The 19,570-nt window shown below is 49.8% G+C and overlaps 1 protein-coding gene across 1 annotated transcript in view; it reads right to left on the bottom strand.

Annotated features, from left to right (window-relative positions):
* EXOC6B (exocyst complex component 6B) overlaps positions 1–19,570 on the bottom strand; it is a 1,740,488-nt gene that overhangs the window by 45,909 nt on the left and 1,675,009 nt on the right. Inside the window, exon 21 of the mRNA XM_086960104.1 lies at positions 19,096–19,208. Within this exon, the coding sequence (XP_086816230.1) occupies positions 19,096–19,208 (113 nt within the window). The remainder of the gene's footprint in view (positions 1–19,095; positions 19,209–19,570) is intronic.

Below are 19,570 nucleotides of genomic sequence, written 5' to 3'. Positions count from 1 at the left end.
CATGAAAAGCAATGTTCCATTCTAAGCATATGCGTACAGTGAATGCTAAAATGAATGAACATAAATATATACAAATGATTAAATGGTTCGGTAATACAAAAGAAAAAATTCGAAACTATTTCATGTCAGGTTATATGAATGAAATTGTTTGACAATGATGAGAATTTGTCTCTGGAAGTGTTCAAAGAAGTCTGTTCTCTATGAATAGTTCCATTGTAAGCAGATTACTTTGCCTTAAAAAAGAAAAATACACATTTGGAAAAAAAAAGTAATCATAGGAAAAAGTTTGTCTATTGTTTTAAAAAAAGGAAGGCCAAATTCAGAGTCTTCCCGGTACACTGTGTGCTGAATCAAAAATCCCCTATTCCTGTAGACAAAAAATCGTCTACCGTTGTAGGTGATAGTAGGAATACCTCGTTTAGAAGATTAATCGCACATAGATGCAAAGCATCACCTTCAGCATTGGAAGCATCAGCAACGTTTGTTTTCGATGTTACCTGTGTGCCTGTTGTTTCCTCTCGTACCTCAGCAGTAGCAATTTGCGTCTGTGAGATCTCAATGAATGCCGCCATCAGGATTGGTAGCCTCTGGGGACAACACAGAGTTTGGGCTGTTAGCGGGTCCACCACAGTATTGATATCCGTTGGCATGACTGATGGGAGTGTTAGACAGATGTCTAGAACGCATACTTCACCGCAAAGCAGGCAGCATAGAATAGGTAAGATGCAATCTTCCCAGATTGGTCTGAATGACAGAAATCATGTGGTATTTAATTCTCGTAGACGAGGTAAACCCAAAAGTTGTACTATGCGCTCACAACACTTCCTTTCCAGGAGAGCTTTCTCCACGATGCTGGGAGTAACGCCAGTGGATTGGCTTGCCATAGCGTAGCAGTAGGAATAAAAATAGGATTCCTGCAACGAGTGCTAGAATTAGCGGCAGACCACCAAGTGCACAAAGTTTGGAATGATTCTGAGGACAGCTTGAAAAGGTGTTAACAGTCCTGAATATACGTTCTTAAATACATGCACAATATTTGTTTCATTCTGCTTAGAGTATCAATTCGTATTGAAGAGATGTTCAGTGAAGGCCATAAAGGTGGCTCCCTGACTGTGTCTATTTGAGGGAACAAAACTTGCATACAGCAAGTGACCCTGGAAGTAACCGTTACTAGATACAACATGCCACAGCAGCTGTGATCATTCAACATAATGTAACTTCCATTTGAAAGTTGTCCAAAAATTGGATTAATCACTGCGGCTGGTGAACCTTGCAGGCGACAGGACAAATTTGCAACGGAAACTTTACAAGCCCAGTGTAAATTAATACCCTGACATAGGAGAGAACCGCTTAGTGCATTTACACAATGTGTACTGCTAACTAACACTTCACGCCCCCCCCCCACTCCAACATCTGTGTGTGTAAGGTAAATCCCAGGATGTCTTGATGTATTCTTTACCCAACCTTTCATATTTGCCTGCTGGTATATTTTTTAGGCAATACTGAAAATTGAAAGTTGTAACAGGCAGAGTTATTTTGCCATGAATGATCCACTCAGTAGCTGTTTTTTCTGCTGCCGTAAATGGCAATTTTTCCAGTTTTTCAATGCTCAGCACTGTATACTTTGCTCCTCTTTGTGCCAGTTAGATCTGTTTATCAGTGAGATTGAATTCTGAAAACAGAGACGTTGTGTTGATAAAACTCCAAGGCACATAGCCTGCACGCAAGTTTTGTAGCATCCAGCCGGATAGCAAAATAGAACGTAGTTGAGACTGGCCTTGTCGCAGCATGACCAAGTCTTGTTCCATAATGTCTATGGCAGAGGATAAAATGTTGCCCAATGAATATATCCTGGATGACAGAGTCGTTAACCCATTGTCGACTACAGCGAGAGATTTCTTTAAATTAATACAATCAATTTCTCGTATTCTTTCTTCAGCGTCTGCTAGGGTAACCTTCCATATTTCATTATAAGCAGCATAGATACCGGCATATGTGAGACGTTTTTGATGCGGTTTTCTTGGACCTAGCAAGAAATCCCTCAGTCTGCGCCTTCTTTTAGTAAAGATAAGTGTTGTTTCACATCCTCAAGTGTAGATTTGTCGAGCCAATCTAGGCACAATTTCCTACACCGTATGTTGCTACTATCCCTGGATGCGATCTTTAAACATAGCATGGGTCTGGCTTATTGATAGTGAAATCCTCTGTTTTGTTCAGGAATCGTTCTTGACAGATGTTTGTGTCTGTGGGCCAGAGCAAGGATCTGATCTGTTGTGATGTAAAATAGTATGTACGTCAACCTCCCCCTGTGTAGTGCTATTACTTGCAGGTATGGACGGAGGGTTCCTGTCTGTGATGTTGGCTAACCCAAGGCAAGACGTTTGTTGGACAGTGTCATTCAAAAACATTATTTGCTGTGGGATGATACAGGCTCTAAACAAAGCTTCTAGTCCCTGTGCTTCCCAATCTTTTGTACCCCAGACAGATTTTGTGCCAATTGTGTCTTTCCAAAAGTCGAAACCCCGTCTAGACAGTTGGGTAATAAAGGCTGCAGAATAAATCGGTTTCGTATTGGACATATTTTTCATTCCTGTTTAGTTCACATTTTTTAAATAAAACGTTTCTGGATTGGATATGTTTAACACTGAAAAATATGGAAACTTCATTGCAAAAGTATTTGAGCTACCATTTGGTGGTGTAGGACAATGTTCCCATTGGTTATACATAAATACATTTCTAGATGTTGCAGATTTATGCAAGAAATGATGACCATAGTGGTTGTAACAATAAAGCTGTTCATAATCTGATGAACCCTATAAATAATCATGATTAGAGAATGCAGCTGATTTTTCGAGATCAGACATGTTAATAACAGTCTCGAAGTCCCAATCATCAGAAAAGGTAAAAGAGGTAATAAAGTCACTTAATGAAATTTTAAATAAGTGTGGAATCTTCAAAAGTTCAGATGGGCCGAATATGTCATTCAGTATTGTCCCAAACAAAACCATCTTGTATAGGAACGGCTGTGATGTTCACTGCTGACAAATAAGTTCACTTTTTTACGTGCTGTGTCCATTTGAATATATCTTCCATTTATCAGCATACCCAGTCATTACTAAAGCCAGCCAAAGCAGAAAGAAAAATATTCCAGAAACAATCCATAGTTCAATCCATGGTGAAACCAGATAAGTCTTTTTCAGGAAATAAAAAAAGTCTGTTTGTTCTTTGGAAGTTCTTTGTGCTGGCGTTGTTTCAGGTTTGCTGGGATTCTCAGAAAACGTATAAAAAATAATGAAATAGCCAGAGGCAGTTCTGTCAATGATTGGAATTGCATCAGGATTCGTTGAAATCGCTGGAACCAGTTGATCACGTGTTACGTTGCTGTTATTTGGGTTTTAAGAGGAATAAATTCCATAGCATTGTTGCTTAGTCCTTCATTTCGTTCTGAGTCTTCGAAGGTGATGAGTCTTTCAGTTTGAACTTCTTGGATAATAGGTAGAGGAGTACGTCCGCTACTTGGTCGGAGTCCACATGGCCTGCTGCTTAGTATCGGCCACATAGTGTGGTTTGATGAGGTCGATGGACACACATCTTCTCTTCTTTTTTCCAGCAAGGGGCGGCAGAAGTACTGTTCTTGATCCGTGGATGGCTAGGACAGGTACTGGTTGTCTATAAGAAGGCCCAAATTCCTTCTTACCCGTGATCTTCTCTCTGACTAGATCCCCAAGCTTTGGGATCCAGACAGGCCTTGCTGGGACGGCTGGATTTTCCCCAGTGATGGTTGGCTTCAGGAACATGTTGCTTTGTTTCGATCTTAGGTCATTTAGGTCCTGTAAAACAGCCAAACGATCTTTGATGTCAAAAGATTTATTTTCCACCACTATGCCTTTGTAATCGAGATCTGGGACCCACATTCTAGTCCCAAACAGGACCTCATATGAAGTGACACCCCCTTGAGAACTTCTTGGCAAACTGTTTAATGAGAGTTGGATCCCATAAAGATGTTTGACCCACCCATCACCCGAACCCAATACCCAAGCTGTTATAGACCGCTTTATGTCCCGCTTTTTCCTTTCAACAACAGAATTTCCCTCAGGATGGAATGGAGAGGAGTACCGCAATGCTATGCCCAAATTGGTCATAGCTTCTTTGTAAGCTCGAGAGCCAAACACAGGGCCCTGTTCAGAGTGTAGTGTGCCTATTGCGTATGTGCCATTAAAGACTTGCAAATCTTTTGTAACAGTTTGAGCGTCAGCTGAGCGCTGAGGCCACATCCATAGGAACCTTGAACACTAATCCACTGTGACCATGATATATTTATAGTTACCATCCCTTTCCAGGGGACCGCAGTGATCCAGATAAACATAAGCTAATGGTTTATCTGAAATTAACAGGGGTGTCTGCGCAGGACGTTTCACTGTAGAGACTTTCCTCTTCTGGCATATTTCGCATTCCAAAACATCGCTTTTGGTCTGTTTCCAAATGCCGGGCCACCAATATCTCTGTTTTAATAATGATACTGTAGTGGAAACACCTGCATGGGCAGAGGCTATCTCTTCATGTGCTGCTAGGATTAGTCCTAATCTACGTTCCATGTTTCGAATTACCCTATACCCCACTCCAGGGATTTGAGCAAAAGGAACGTTGTTCGCATCAATTATATACGAGTATTTGAGTGGAAACGTTTTAGGTAGCGCTGCACCTCTGCCTTTGCTTGAAGCATTGACAGCCAATAATATCTCACTGTCTATTCTCGTTTTTGAACGAGTGATCGGAGTTATGGAAGCCATATGCACAGCCCCCTTCGCGGCTTCATCAGCCAATGAACTCCCTGCAACGTGAACGCCATCACGTTGATGACTCACCGTGTTATCACGTGTTTTGTAGTCCATTTCGCAACTGAGCTACCCTTTCCCTAAGCGTTTTATGCTTGATTGTACCACCTTTTGCATCTTCGAAACCATTTTGAAGCCAATTCTGTAAATATTCATTATATGATTTAACACAGTAAAAAGAATCGCACACAATAAGTGTGGGGAATTTGCAATCCGTATTTTCAAGTGCCAATTTGAATGCTTGCAGTTCAGCTCCCTGAGCTGTACAAACTCCTAGAGATTGTGTTTTTGTGACCATTGGTCGGAATTTACCATCGCGCCTACGACCTTTAACGATCGCGCATGCTGCACTGTAAGCTTGCTTACTACCCGTAGCGGGTTGTGCAGATCCATCAGTATAAATTATAAATTCGCACTGACCAAGAGAGAGAATCTCAGTAGGTAGAGGACACTTGTGTTTGTACTGCAGGATTGCTTATGTTTTTAAATAAGGTTCAAAAACATATTCAACATCTGGTTCAGCAAGAGAATTAACCTATTGTATCCATCTTGGATGTAAAGCTTTTGCATCTTGGATGCTCACTTTTGTAACTGCCTCAAAGGCTGGTACTGGAGTCACGACAATTATGTGTTTCTTCTGAACCAGAGCTCTTTCTTTTGCTACAGCGGTTTGAACTGCTGTCAGAATTTTTCCTGTTGATGTAAAGCGTCTTTCCGCTTGTGTATACAAATGTGATTTGTTTGCAATTGGTACTTTCGCACCTTCATTAAAAGTTAAATAGAAGAAATCGCATTGACCCGGAATGAGTCAGATCACTAAATTGCATATGTTTATGAGTGTTTGTAAGTGATTTGTTGCTAATATGTCAGCTTGAAATTAACTCAGGATATCTATGTGTTCCTGTGTCCAATTTTATATTTTGAAATCGAGTTTGATGAATGTAAGTTCTTCCAAAATTTAGAAAACCTAGAATCGACTACGTTTTTCAGCGTTTTTGGAGGTTGGAGCAGCAAAACTTTTTTCTAAATAGTTAGTTGCCAGGATTTTACCTTCACTTGAAAGCTCATATCCTAAGAAAAGGACATTAAGATGGGCAATTCTTGGGGGCGTGGCTTGAACGCCGACGAGAATGGACGCCTGAGCTGTGAGCTCCGGTCCGATCTCGACATTTATCCTGCCTGAGAGACTCCCCCGGTGGTGCTCGTGGCCCCGTGTGTGCTCCCTGCAGCAGTGAACCACCCGAGTGCATACCTGGAGCCGGTGGAGGGTTGTGACGGACATCGGAGGGGCCAAGAGCAAAGGCCTCCCAGGGGACCCCAGCCATCTTGATCGGGCCTGCATTGGGCCGCTCATCTCCAGCCCCAAGTGTGTCTGCAGCCGACGGCCGGGAGCGGCGTTTGGGAGGCGCCTGGGGCTTCTTCCCGGAGAGAGCGGCCTGAGTACAACAGCGGTGGCGGCGGGGGGCGATCAGGAGTGGCTCGCCACGGCGGACCGGACCACCCATTCGGCAGATGGCAGCGGACTGTGCCCTCCCCCTCCCCCAAGGCAGCGGTGTGAACTTTCGGGGAGGCGGACGGCCTGGGGCGGATCTGTGGCTGTGCCGTCTGGAGCCTGGGCGGAACACACGCTTCAGGCGGACGGGCCGATCACGGTGAGCGGATTGTAGCGGCCAGCGACCCCCGTGGGGGGTGGACTCTTGTTGATGACCCGGATCCACGTGGAGAGAGCTGCCGTCCCGGGGGCTTGAGTTGAAGGGCGTGCAGGACGGAGCAGTGCTCGCTAAGCGCGCTTGCCGCATTCTGGCCACCATCTGTTGCTAACGTCCTTGGGACTACTTCGCCCCTCTCCTGCTGATACCACAGCTTTGCCCACTGAGGAGGCGCGCCTAGGCCCATAGGTATGGTGCAGACTACGACGCTGGCCTCACGGTGTGGCGCACTGAGCGCAGAGGCTACGCCCTTGGCTGCAGATGGCAATTGGTGCCTGGCAGGTGTCCTGACCTGAACTGGTGGTGGCGATTGATGGTGCTCTGGAGGGGCCTGGCGAAGCGGCTGTGAGGCTGCCCGGGTGGACGGTGCGTCGCGGCGGCCTGCCTAGGACGCAGTACTGCTTGCTCCGGCTCAAGCCACCAGGCGCAGAGGGAGACCTGAACTTGCAGCAAGAGTGTATATAAGGTAGCGTCTTCCAGCTGCGGCTTGGAGCTGGGGACTTGGCGCCCGGCGGGGAGGGGGGGGTGGGAGGGGGGGGGATGTGCGAAGCCCAAAGGGAGCGGATTGGCCTACCTACGCCGCGACGACATTGGATGTTTCTATGTCGTAGCCGACTGGCGGAAAAGAACCAGGTCTCGGTTGGGAACTGTCGCGAAGACCAATCGGATTAGCTCTTGCGAGCCTGATACGGGCCTCTCCGGGCGAAGGTGGAGTTCGCGGGTGGTGCTCTCCCACTGAGAACGATTGCAGGACTTGCGGACCTGTTGCGACGGGGTGGTTCCCACAGCTCGGAACGACCTACATAGGAGGCTGGCAGGGTGGCCTCTCGTTCGCCCATCCCACGACCTTGCAGAGGGTGACGAGTGACCGCCTCCTGTCCCTGAGACGGGCGTTTGGAAGTGCCGGGGCTTTGATATTGCACCGGGCAGTCGGCCCGGGGACTGCGAAATGGGTAAACCGCGCAAAGTGCCGGGGACGGCGCCGGTCGACCAGGTTGAAGACTCCCAGGACCCCCTGGAGCAGGCCTTGCCCGGAAGCCAGACCGCAGGACTGCAACAACAGCAGATGGACCAGATCCTTAAGGCCATATCAGATACACGAACCACGCTACATCAAGATATCGCGCAGGTGGTGACCAGCCTGGGATTATTAAAGGCAGACCACGACAAGTTGAAGGATCATGTCAAAAGCACCGAGCTGGTGCTGAAACGATTGGCGACGGATGCGACGATGGGCGACCTACTGCGGCGAGTGCAACACCTGGAGAAGAGGGCTGAGGACGCGGAAGAGCGCAATAGGCGCAAAAACATTCGGGTGGTCAGGCTGTCTGAAAAAATCGAGGGGACTGACATGGTCGCCTATCTGGAAGCGTGGCTGAGGGATGTGGTTGCCCCTGAGGGCCTGACACACTTTTATACCCTGGAAAGGGCGCATCGAGTACCGGCCCGCCCGCCGGCGCTGGGCCGCCCCCCTCGTCCTGTGGTAGCGTGCCTGCTGCATTTAAAAAAATGAAATATCATCTTGCGACAGGCCAGAGCGTCTGGCCCATATAAGGTGGACAATGCATCCGTCTCTCTTTATCCGGATTACTCTCAGGAGGTGCAGCGAAACCGCTTCTCCTTCCTGGCGGTCAAGAAGGCCCTCCGGGATGAGGTGGTGCAGTATTCGCTATTGTTTCCGGCACGCCTGAAGGTGATGGTGGATGGTGCGGCGACTTTCTATGACACGCCGGAGGACGCCTGGCAGTGGTTGGAGCGGTACCGAGCGGGCACGGACGGCGCTGGCAAATGGGATGTGCCACCTGAGGCACGCCGCAACCGGAAACGCATGTCGCCCAAACGATTCCCATAGGCATCGCAAACTGATCTGGAGCGGTCGGCGGCCCTCCAGGCGGTGTCTGTCATCTCCGGAGATCTCTGCTGGGGAAATACGCGCGGCCATCAAACACATGGCTCGCCGCAAGACCCCTGGGGCAGATGGCCTACCGATTGAGTTCTATGCGGCTTACATTGACGTCTTGGCCCCGTGGCTGCACGCTGTTTATAGGGAGGCATGGGACGCTGGCGTTCTTCCCGCAACCTCCCGGGAGGCCATCATAATACCCCTCTTGAAGCGAGGGGAAGAGGCCGACTCTTGCCTGTCCTACCGCCCCCTATCTATGCTCACGACTGATTACAAAATCCTGAGCAGGGTCCTCGCGACGCGGCTGCTTGCCCATATGTGCACATTGGTCCAACCGGACCAGGCGGGCTTCATTCCCCAGCGCACCAAGGCCACCTGTGTGCGCCGCCTATTGCGGGTCCTGGGTGGTGATTTCGGAGGGCTCCTGGAGGCCGCTGTGCTTTCGATCGATATCGAAAAAGCCTTTGACAGTGTGGCGTGGCCATACATGTTCCGGGCCTTGGAGGTGTTTGGGCTAGGAGAACGATTCGTGAAAGGGACGGCTTTACTGTATAATGCGGCCACGGCTAGAGTGAAGACGGGAGCTACGATATCGGCGGCGTATCCGGTTGGCCGGGGGACGCGTCAGGGCTGTTCCCTATCCCCATTGCTCTTCACGCTGGCCATTGAGCCGCTGCCGGCTCATGCTTGGATGGGACGGACCTATGAGGGCCTGGCACTGAGGGGCGACCCTCACTACATCTCCTTATACGCAGATGATTTGTTGATGTTTTTGGCAGATACCCATGATTCCCTTCGTGGGGCCAAGCGCCTTCTTCTTCGCTTCGGCGGTCTCTCGGGGCTGCGGGTCAATTGGGGAAGTCGTGCCTTTTCCCAGTGGCACCGAAGGATGGTGAATCCCGGATGGAAGGGAACCTTCACTGGGAACACTGTTGCCTCCCCTATCTGGGCACTCAGATTTACCACACTCAATTAGATCTGCTGGAAGGCAACATCAACAGAGCGATCAGGAATCTACAGGGTTCTATAGGGTTCTGGCGAGCCCTACCTCTCTCGGTAGCAGGTCGGGGGGCATTGCTGAAGATGATTGCTCTTCCTCGTCTACTATATTTATTTTGTACCCTGCCGGTGTGGGTGCCAGCATCGGTATTTCACAAACTTCGCTCCTTAACCACGGGATTAATCTGGGGATCAGGCAGACGCCGGGTCGCTTTAACAACTTTGATGCGTCCCAGGGCTGATGGGGGGTTGGCGGTCCCAGATTTTGAGTGGTACTATCTGGCGGCGCAACTCCAATGGCTTACTCAAGCAGTGGCTCGCCAATTTCGCGGTCCGGAGGGGCCGCAGGGTAGGCTGTTTCCAAGACACGTCATCTCTTTCATAGTGCTGGGCCAGAAGCTCGAATTAGGCCGCCTTACCCTCGAGGAGCGCACTATTCGCCTCTGTTGGCTCCGGAGTCACAGGCACGTGGGCACCTCTCACCCATATGCCCCGGAAATGTCTCTGGGGATGTGCACGGCCCTCCCACATGGTGGGGATTGGCAGGCGCTGGCAACCTGGGAGGAACTTGGGTTGCACATGCTTGGAGACCTATATCGCGATGGGGCGCAGCTGACCTTTCGGAGCAGCAAAACGCTCATGGTGTCCGGACTACTTGTTACATGCCGCCCCGGTGGCCAGTATCCAGAAACACTGGGGTGGGGGCCTCGCCGAGCCACCGACTTCTCTGGGTTGCCAATATGTGGTCATGGCAGCTGGCACTTTCAAGGCCGTTACCGGTCTATACCGGAGGCTTTCGACAGAGGCCATGTTGCCCCTGGATGTGCTGCGAGGCAAATGGGAATTGGATCTTGGGAGGCCCATCCCTGAAACGACGTGGCCTCAACTGGTTCGGCGTGCCTGGAAGGGCACGCGGAACGCCAGGTTCCAACTGGTCCAGTTTTTTAAGCTTCATAGAGCGTATTTGACGCCTGTCAAGATTTCGCAAAATTTCGGGGGCGCCACGTCCCTCTGCCCAAGATGCAGCGCGGCGGAGCAGACTTCGCCCAGACTTCGCCCACATGTTTTGGTCGTGCGCAACGCTGGCGGCTTATTGGACTGCGGTGGTGACCTGTTTGAACGCGGTTATGGATCGGTGGATAGAAGTAGATATGGGCGTTTGCTTGTTGCTCTGGTTTCCGCACACTCCCCGGACGAAAGTCACTAGTACGTTTTGTGATTTGGGGTTAATTATGGCCAAACGAGAACTCACCTTGCATTGGAAGTCGTGGCCCTAGTTATGCGCGGTGGAAGGCGGGCTTTCTGCGCTGGGCATTTGCTGAGAGCTCCCTCCCACTGCAACAGGCCAGGCGTTTAGATAATGACAAGGCAATGGAAGTGGTTAGGACATAGGAGGCACTGGTGACAGAGCTGCAGAGACCGGCGGATGGGTTGAGTGACGAGGAGGAGGCTGTGCTGTAGAGCCGGGGGCTGGATGGGTAGCCCGCTTTCCAGCGGACAGTTTTTTTAAAAAGTTTTTTTAACATAGGACTGGTGGGCGCGCGCAGACGTTGTCCCCCTAACACTATTGAGTAAAATAGCGCACGTTACTAGAAAGAGGGTACTCATGGTTGTTGCATTTATATGAGTTGAGCGGGGCGTTGAGTACACCCCCGCGAAAGTTTCTGGCAAAAAATAAAAATAAATTGTTAAATATCGGGCCCCCAGGGCCCTCACAATCTTTACAATACTGAACGTTTACAGTTTACGGTGCGACTAGCTTTTGCAATGACCATCAACAAAGCACAAGGACAATCACTGCAAGTGTGTGGACTACATTTGGAGAATCTGTGCTTCTCACATGGACAACTGTATGTGGCTAGCTCACGCGTCGGAAGACATTCTGATTTATTTGTGTACGCACCAGACGGAAAAACAAAATACCGTGTAGCCACAAGCACTCGAATAAATAAACAGAATTAACGTTTACAGTTTCCGGTGCCACTCGCTTTTGCAATGACCATCAACAAAGCACAAGGACAATCGCTGCAAGTGGCTGGACTACATTTGGAGAATCCGTGCTTCTCACATGGACAACTGTATGTGGCCAGTTCACACGTCGGAAAACCTTTTGATTTATTCGTGTACGCACCAGACGGAAAAACAAAAAATACTGTGTATCCACAAGCACTCGAATAAATAAACAGAATTAAAACAACACTTTAAAATGTTTTCCATATTAAAATGAATAAGTTTCAATAAAAATGACAATGTAAATTGAATGTTATCATAACAAGTTTCCTTAAATTTCCTTTCTTCTGAGATTTCAGCAACGCGCGACGGGTAAGCTAGTATATTCATATACACATACATAAATAACACAGGCTAAAATGTGAATACTCGTCTGGTGCTTCTAAATAGTTCTACCCTAGTGTACCTAACCTAAGTGTAGTACGAGGTAAGAAGTAGGTGCTGTTTTCTATAGTATGATATGCTATAGTTTGCCTTGCCAAGAGTCCCTCTGGGTTCTAGTTTGCTCCATACCTTAGAATGAGAGAGGTGGGATTTTCTTTCCGGATCTCAGTCCCTAACACCCCGCGAAGGGAGTCAGGACACTGGAAGCTGGATTATCTGCGAGCAGGATGACAGTGTCTGGTCAGTGCGTCAGGCGGGGGACTCTAATTCCTTCCGAACTTGCTGTATCGAGCTGTGTAGCCGAGCTGTGGTTTGCCATGGTAAGTGAAAGTATATTTATACCTGGAAGGTGCTTAGGAATGCTAGCATTGACGTAAAGTTGGGCAGAGGAAGCCGTCATGAATGAACCCCTAAAGAATAGTTGTTCATGCATAATAAATGAGTTCTTGGAGAAATCAATAATCTAAGCAGGGAAAGTCCCAATGGCTTAAGGGTCTGGGTTCTAAGACCTCGTTGTGATGTGGTGACCATGCCTGTATTTGGATAGCAACGCCGATCAATCAATCAATCAGTGACACTTATAAAGCGCGCTACATACCCGTGGGGTCTCAAGGCGCTGGGGGGGGGGGGGGGCCGCTACTGCTCGAACAGCCAGGTCTTCAGCTTCTTCCTGAAGGAGAGGTGGTCTTGGGTCAGGCGCAGGTCGGTCGGGAGGGAGTTCCAGGTCTTGGCGGCCAGGTGGGAGAAGGACCTTCCTCCTGTAGTCGCTCTTCGGATGCGGGGGACGGCGGCGAGGGCGTGGTTGGCTGATCGGAGGTGGCGTTTGGGAGCGTAGAAGTTGACTCGGCTGTTGAGGTAGCTCGGGCCTTGGTCGTGTAGGGCTTTGTGTGCGTGGGTGAGGAGGCGGAAGGTGATTCTTTTGTTGACGGGGAGCCAGTGAAGGTCTCGCAGATGTCCGGAGATGTGGCTGGTTCGTGGGATGTCGAGGATGAGTCTGGCTGAGGCGTTCTGGATCCGCTGGAGTCTCTTCTGGAGCTTGGCGGTGGTCCCGGCGTAGAGGGCGTTGCCGTAGTCCAGTCGGCTGGTGACGAGGGCCTGGGTGACGGTCTTCCTGGTCTCGGTGGGGATCCACCAGAAGATCTTCCGTAGCATGCGTAGGATGTTGAAGCATGCCGAGGAGACGTTGTTGACTTGCCTGGTCATGGAGAGGGAGGAGTCCAGGATGAAGCCCAGGTTGCGTGCATGGTCTGTCGGTTTGGGTGCGGTGCCCAGGGCGGGAGGCCACCAGGAGTCGTCCCAGGCGGAGGGAGAGGGGCCCAGGATGAGGACCTCCGTCTTGTCCGAGTTCAGTTTCAGGCGGCTGGTCGTCATCCACTCGGCTACCTCTTTCATCCCTTCGTGCAGGTTGGCTCTGGCGGCGGCGGGGTCGTTGGTCAGGGAGAGGATCAGCTGGGTGTCGTCGGCGTAGGAGATTATGCTGAGGTTGTGTTTGCGTGCGATGGCCGCGAGGGGGCTCATGTAGACGTTGAAGAGGGTGGGGCTCAGAGATGATCCTTGGGGGACGCCGCAGATGACTTCGGTGGCCTCTGACTTGTACGGTGGTAGGCGGACTCTCTGTGTTCTCCCGTCGAGGAAGGAGGTGATCCACTCCAGCGCCTTGTCCTGGATTCCGACGTTGCTGAGGCGCTGCACTAGGGTGCGGTGGCAGACCGTGTCGAATGCCGCGGAGAGGTCTAGGAGGATGAGGGCCGCTGTTTCTCCATTGTCCATCAGGGCTCGGATGTCGTCGGTGGCGGCGATGAGGGCGGTCTCGGTGCTGTGGTTGGCTCGGAAGCCGGACTGTGAGGGGTCGAGGGATCCGTTCGTCTCGAGGAAAGCGGCCATCTGCTTGTTGACGGTCTTCTCGATGACTTTGGCTGGAAACGGGAGGAGCGAGATGGGGCGGTAGTTCTTGAGGTCGGTGGGGTCCGCTGTTGGTTTCTTGAGTAGGGCGCTGAGTTCGGCGTGTTTCCAGCTCTCGGGGAAGATGGTGGTGTCGAGGGATGTGTTGATGATGTCTCGCAGGTGGGGTGCGATGACAGCGTCGGCTTTGTTGAAGACGTGGTGAGGGCAGGGGTCGGTCGGTGATCCGGAGTGGATGGAGTTCATCGTGCGGATGGTGTCTTCGGTGCTGATCGGGGTCCAGGCGTGGAGGGTGGTGGTGGGGGGTGGTTGTTCGGTCATGGTGTGCGTTGGTTGGTTGTTGAAGCTGTTGTGTATGTCCGCGATCTTGTTGTGGAAGTATGAAGCCAGGGAGTTGCAGAGGTCTTGCGATGGGGTGATGTCGTTGTTTCCTGCGCTGGGGTTGGAAAGCTCTTTGACGATGTTGAAGAGTTCCTTGCAGTTGTGTGCGTTGTTGTCCAACCGGTCCTTGAATGCTGTTTTCTTGGCGGCGCGGATCAGCTGGTGGTGTTTCCGGGTGGCAAGTTTGAAGGAGGTCCTGTTGTCCGGTGTCGGTTCCCTTCTCCAGACTTTCTCGAGGGCTCGGCAGTTCTTCTTGGAGCTCTTGAGTTCGTCGGTGAACCATGGGGCTTTCTTGCTGCCGGGTCTGCTGGGCGGGGTCCTCAGTGGGGCGAGTTCGTCCGCGCAGTTGCTGATCCACTTCGTGAGGTTGTCGGCGGCCTGGCTGGGGTTCGCTGAGCTGGCAGGAGGGTGCTGGCTCAGGGAGGTGGCGAGCTGGTCTGCTGTGATCTTGTTCCAGCTTCTGCGGGCGGTCTGTTGCTGGTGGTGGTGGGTCGTTGTTTTCTTGAAGGTGAAGTGGACGCAGCTGTGGTCCGTCCATTGAAGCTCTGTGGTGTGGCTGAAGTTGATGTCCTTGCTGGATGAGAAGACAGCGTCGAGTGTGTGTCCGGCGAGGTGGGTGGGGGTGGACACCAGTTGCTTGAGTCCCAGGTTGGTGAGGTTGTCGAGCAGGGTGCTGGTGTTGCGGTCGTTGTTGTTCTCCAGATGGAAGTTGAGGTCTCCCAGGAGGATGTAGTCAGCGGAGGGGAGGGCATGTGGGCTGACGAAGTCGGCGATGTCCTCGCTGAATTGTGTGCGTGGTCCAGGGGGTCGGTAGATCAGGGTGCCTCTGAGGGTGGTGTTCGGGTTGGTGTGGATCTGGAAATGCAGGTGTTCGGCGGTGGTCAGGGAGTTGTCGGTGCTGGTCGTGAGACGGATGGTGCTCCTGTGGATGATGGCGATGCCTCCTCCCATCTGGTTGGCGTTTCGGTCCCTCCGGACGATCTTGTAGCCCTCTGGGATGGCGATGGCGATGTCGGGAGCTGAAGAGGCGTTCATCCAGGTCTCCGTGAGGAAGGCAACGTCTGGAGCTGTGGTGTCGAGGAGGTTCCAGAGTTCGATGGCATGTCTGTGGATGGAGCGGGTGTTGAGCAGGATGCACTTGAGGTGGGTACTGCTGGTGTTCGGCTTGGTGGGTGCTGGTGCGAGGCAGGTCCGGATGCAGGTGAACTTGCAGGCGTGGCAGCTGAAGGGTCCGTGGGTACGTCGTGGAGAGGCTTGATGGCATTCTGGGAGTCGGCCGGTGTTGAGAGCGGTGAGGGTGGCGGCGGAGTACGTCAGGCGGGTCGGTCGGGGTCTTCGGGGGCCAGGGGTCCTGGCGCTGGTCGCGATCCGGTCGCGGACGGGCGTAGACGGGCTTACCTTTGGCGCGCCTTCGGCGCACAATCGGCGCGCCCGCTGCGCGTGACCGCTGCGCGTCCGCACGGTCGCCATTTAAGGCGAAGTGCGCGGGTGGGCGGAGCAGCTGGGAGGCGGGAGCGGGGAGGGAACAGAAGAGAAAAAGGGGCGGGGCCAATGTCGGTGGCGGGAAGCGAGAGCGGAGGGCGGCGAGGTAGGCGGCCAATCAGGAAGGAAACTGGACACGGCACAGGGGATACAAAGAAATTAACAGGCACAAATTTAGGGCAAAACAAATAAAAACGGCAAAATACGCGAGCAGACGGCAGAAACAGACAAGCACAAATTTAGGGCAAAACAAATAAAAACAGCAAAATACGCGAGCAGACGGCAGAAACAGACAAGCACAAATTACGGGCAAAACAAGGAAAAACAGCAAAATACGCGAGCAGACGGCAGAAACAGACAAGCACAAATTACGGGCAAAACAAGGAAAAACAGCAAAATACGCGAGCAGACGGCAGAAACAGACAAGCACAAATTTAGGGCAAAACAACTGGGAAACCAGAGGGGAGCGACCACGGCGTCAGCGAGGCCGGCGGCGAGGCAGAAGGCAGGCAGAGGGGAACACACGCAGCAGCTGGTGGCCGTGCGGCGCGGGGGTGTCCCACAAATGCCTAAATAAGGCCTGGGATACTATGCCTAATTAAGGGCAATGTGAGTTGTGCCTATAAAAGGGCACGATTCGGGAAACCTATGCACAGGTATCTAAATCGAAACACAACAGTCTTGTTGCATGCAATCATATTAATAGGACACTGCACTTTTGGGGTCTAGTCTTTGTAACCAGTCCTCCTCCTCCATTGGATGAGGAGGAGAGAAAAAATGATGGAAGGGTAATATAGACCCATGTGAACTGTTGATACTAAATGGAGGTAAAAGGATTGACCAATGTCTCTTATAAATGAAAATGGAATCCAGTGTCTCCCTTGTTTAAAAAAACATCGGAACAAACCTGGAGGCATTCACCAAACTGAAGGTAGTCCTTGGAGATATGATGCACGTCTTTTTTCTAGCTTTGTTTTTACACAAGTTTAAACTGGAAAATCATTTTGGCAATGGTTCAAGAGGTGGGAGTGGGGACACTAAACGAAGATCTGCTGTGACTTCTAAGTGATATTTGTGTGTCACCTGTTGGCATGTACAGTGCTTTGTATTATGCTTTGGGTGTGGCAAGAAAGGCAGTAGAGATTTTATAGTTCAAAATATTAGCTTAATTGCTCATTTAATCCTCTTTCTCCAGCATTTCTTGTCTACTCTTCTCTCCCCTTTGTTTTGCTCCACACTTCTGTCCATAGAAAGGATGCTTGTTTTTATACAAGAGCTTACGGTTTGTGAGGTTTGTGATAAAATTTAAGGGAATGAGATCCATCTGCTATACTTGCTGTGTTGTGAGCGAATTATGATCTGTCAATACATTTTTGTCATGTTTGATGGTAAAATCCCTATTTAAAATAATTGAACCATTTAGGACATACGTGTTTCTTCATTCCTCCTGCAATAGAGCATCATTTAGATATTTTACAACATTTAGTTGTAATGTAATGTAATGTAATTTTATTTTTGTAAAGCGCGACTTACACTCCACGGAGCATCTTGGCGCTGACCAATCATGTCTAGAAGGTGTTTGGACGGGGAGCTAGTGAGGCACCGGTAAGACAGGATCTGGTGTCTCTAGGGATTGGATTTAGACTAGGGCTAAACAGGCTGTGTCTGTGAGTTTAAAAATCCATGTCTTTCTCTGACGGGATCTGGCGCAATTGGAGTGGTAGTATATTCCAGGCCCTAGCACCCAGTACTCCAAGGGACTTTCCTCCTTTCGTAGCTAGTCTAAATTTGGGAGTCACCAGCAGGTTCAGGTTGGAGGATCTGAGTGAGCGGGAGGGCACATATCTTCTGAACCTTTTTGACAGGTAGGTAGGACCCAGCTGGTGATAGGTGATTACTAAGATTTTGAATAGCACCTTTTTGTGGATGGGCAGCCAGTGCAGGATCTTAAGCGCTGCTGATGCAGACGACTTCCTGGGCCATCTCAGTACGAGGCGGGCGGTGGCATTCTGGACCATCTGCAGTCGATGCAGTACTGCTTTGCAGGAGCCTGCTTATAGACTGTTGCAGTAGTCCAGACGAGATGTAATAAGAGCCACCGCCACCGTCTTTCTGGCTGTCAACGGGAGAAGGTCGAAGAATCTTCTGAGGCCTTTGATTATGCTAAAGCAGGACCCTGCCACAGCACCTGCTTGTTGCCTAAATGACAAGGCCTCGTCGAACCTAACCCCAAGGTTGCGGGCCGTAGTAATGGTGTTTGGAGGGACTTCTGCATCTTGTGGCCACCATGCTTTGGGGGGAAAAAGTTTTGTTGTCCGAATGGTAAAATTTCGGTCTTGCCCAAATTACATTTGAGATGGTGTTTTCTCATCCAGTCGAATGTGGCGGTAAGACAATCTCTCAGATTTTCCTCTGCCTTTGTTGTATTGCTGTCTAATACGAGGATGAGCTGAGTATCATCAGCATAAGATATAGTGCTGATGTTAAAAGATGTAATAAGCTCTATCAGGGGGGTCATGTACAGATTAAATAGTACTGGGCTCAGGCTTGAGCCCTGTGGTACCCCTGTTTTTAATACTTTCTCTTCTGAGCGGTATTTCCCTAGTACCGTGACTTGCTTCCTATGGCTGAGAAAGTTTTTTAGCCATTCAAGAGCAACTCCTGCTATTCATGATTCTGCTAGGCGGCCAATCAATACGGAGTGTGAGACCGTATCAAAGGCTGCCGATAAATCGAGCAGAACCAGAACAGCCTTTTTTCCTTGGTCCATAGCAGTCTTCAGGGTCTCTCCACAGTGTGCAATAGTGCCGACTCCATGGAGTGTTTAGCCCTAAACTCAGCTTGGTTGGGATGCAAGATGTCATTTTCCTCCAGATACCTAGTCAGTTGTTTGTTCACTGCTGCTTCCGCAAGTTTAAAGAGAATTGGGAGCAGCGAAATGGGACGGAGGTTTGAAAGCGTAGTGGGGTCTACTAGGGGTTTCTTTTGCAGAGGTTTGACAGCGGCTAATTTCCACTCGGGTGGAATGACGGCAGTAGCCAGGGATGAATTAATGATGGCATTTATGCTCGGGTTTACTGTGTCCACTAGAGCATGTAACAGCATGGGAGGGCAAGGATCAAATGGGGAACCGGATTTACTGGATAAAATAGCCTGGCGGGTTTCTTCCAGACTGACATGGGTGAATTTGTTAAGCTGGATCTTCTCAATGTCAAGCCTTATGGCCTCTACGAGGGGGGGTGCTGGTGGATCTGGGAAATCTTTGGTGAGATCAGATATTTTCTGTTCAAAGTAGTTGGCGATTGAATTACATAATGGGAGCGAAGGGGGGATGTCTTGTCTAAGAATCTTAGGATTCATGAAAACATCAACTATTTTAAAGATTTCTTTTTGTTGGTTGTTAAACTAGGAACTAAGAATCATGCAGTACAAAGAAGGAGGTGATCAAACTGATGCACAGCATCAAAGGCACAGTCTAACGGATGCTTACTTTTCCAGCAAGATGAGAGCTGTTGTTGGGTTGACACGGAGATATTTACAGGTAGGTTTCCCATAATCCGCCAGATATGTCGACCAGTCCCACTGAATGAAGAGGTCTAACAGCTGCAGAAAAAATAATAAGCAAACATCAGTGGAAAACCAGTAGCAATGAGGAACAAATATACTGCACACAAAGGTAGCTAGGTTACCCTGTTCTAACAAGCATTTGCAATCCAATAGGTCTCGCATTAGGAAAGTTTGAGCTATTGGTATTGTAAATGACACATTTTTTATTTACGTGTTGGTTTTGAAAATAGCGAAATTAATAGCTTTGTCATTTACAATGCCAATAGTTATAACTTTCGCAAATGTGACACCTATAGCATTTGTAATGCAATATGTGTTGTATTTACATGACTTACATGTATTGTTAATACACATAACAATGGCTTTTAATTTTTTTTATAATTAATACTTAGAAAAAA

Source organism: Lissotriton vulgaris, chromosome 3_1 (assembly GCF_964263255.1).
Source record: "Lissotriton vulgaris chromosome 3_1, aLisVul1.2, whole genome shotgun sequence".
In the NCBI taxonomy this organism is placed as follows: Eukaryota; Metazoa; Chordata; class Amphibia; order Caudata; family Salamandridae; genus Lissotriton; species Lissotriton vulgaris.
Note: the sequence above shows the minus strand (reverse complement) of the source record. Positions and strands in the feature narration are given on the sequence as shown.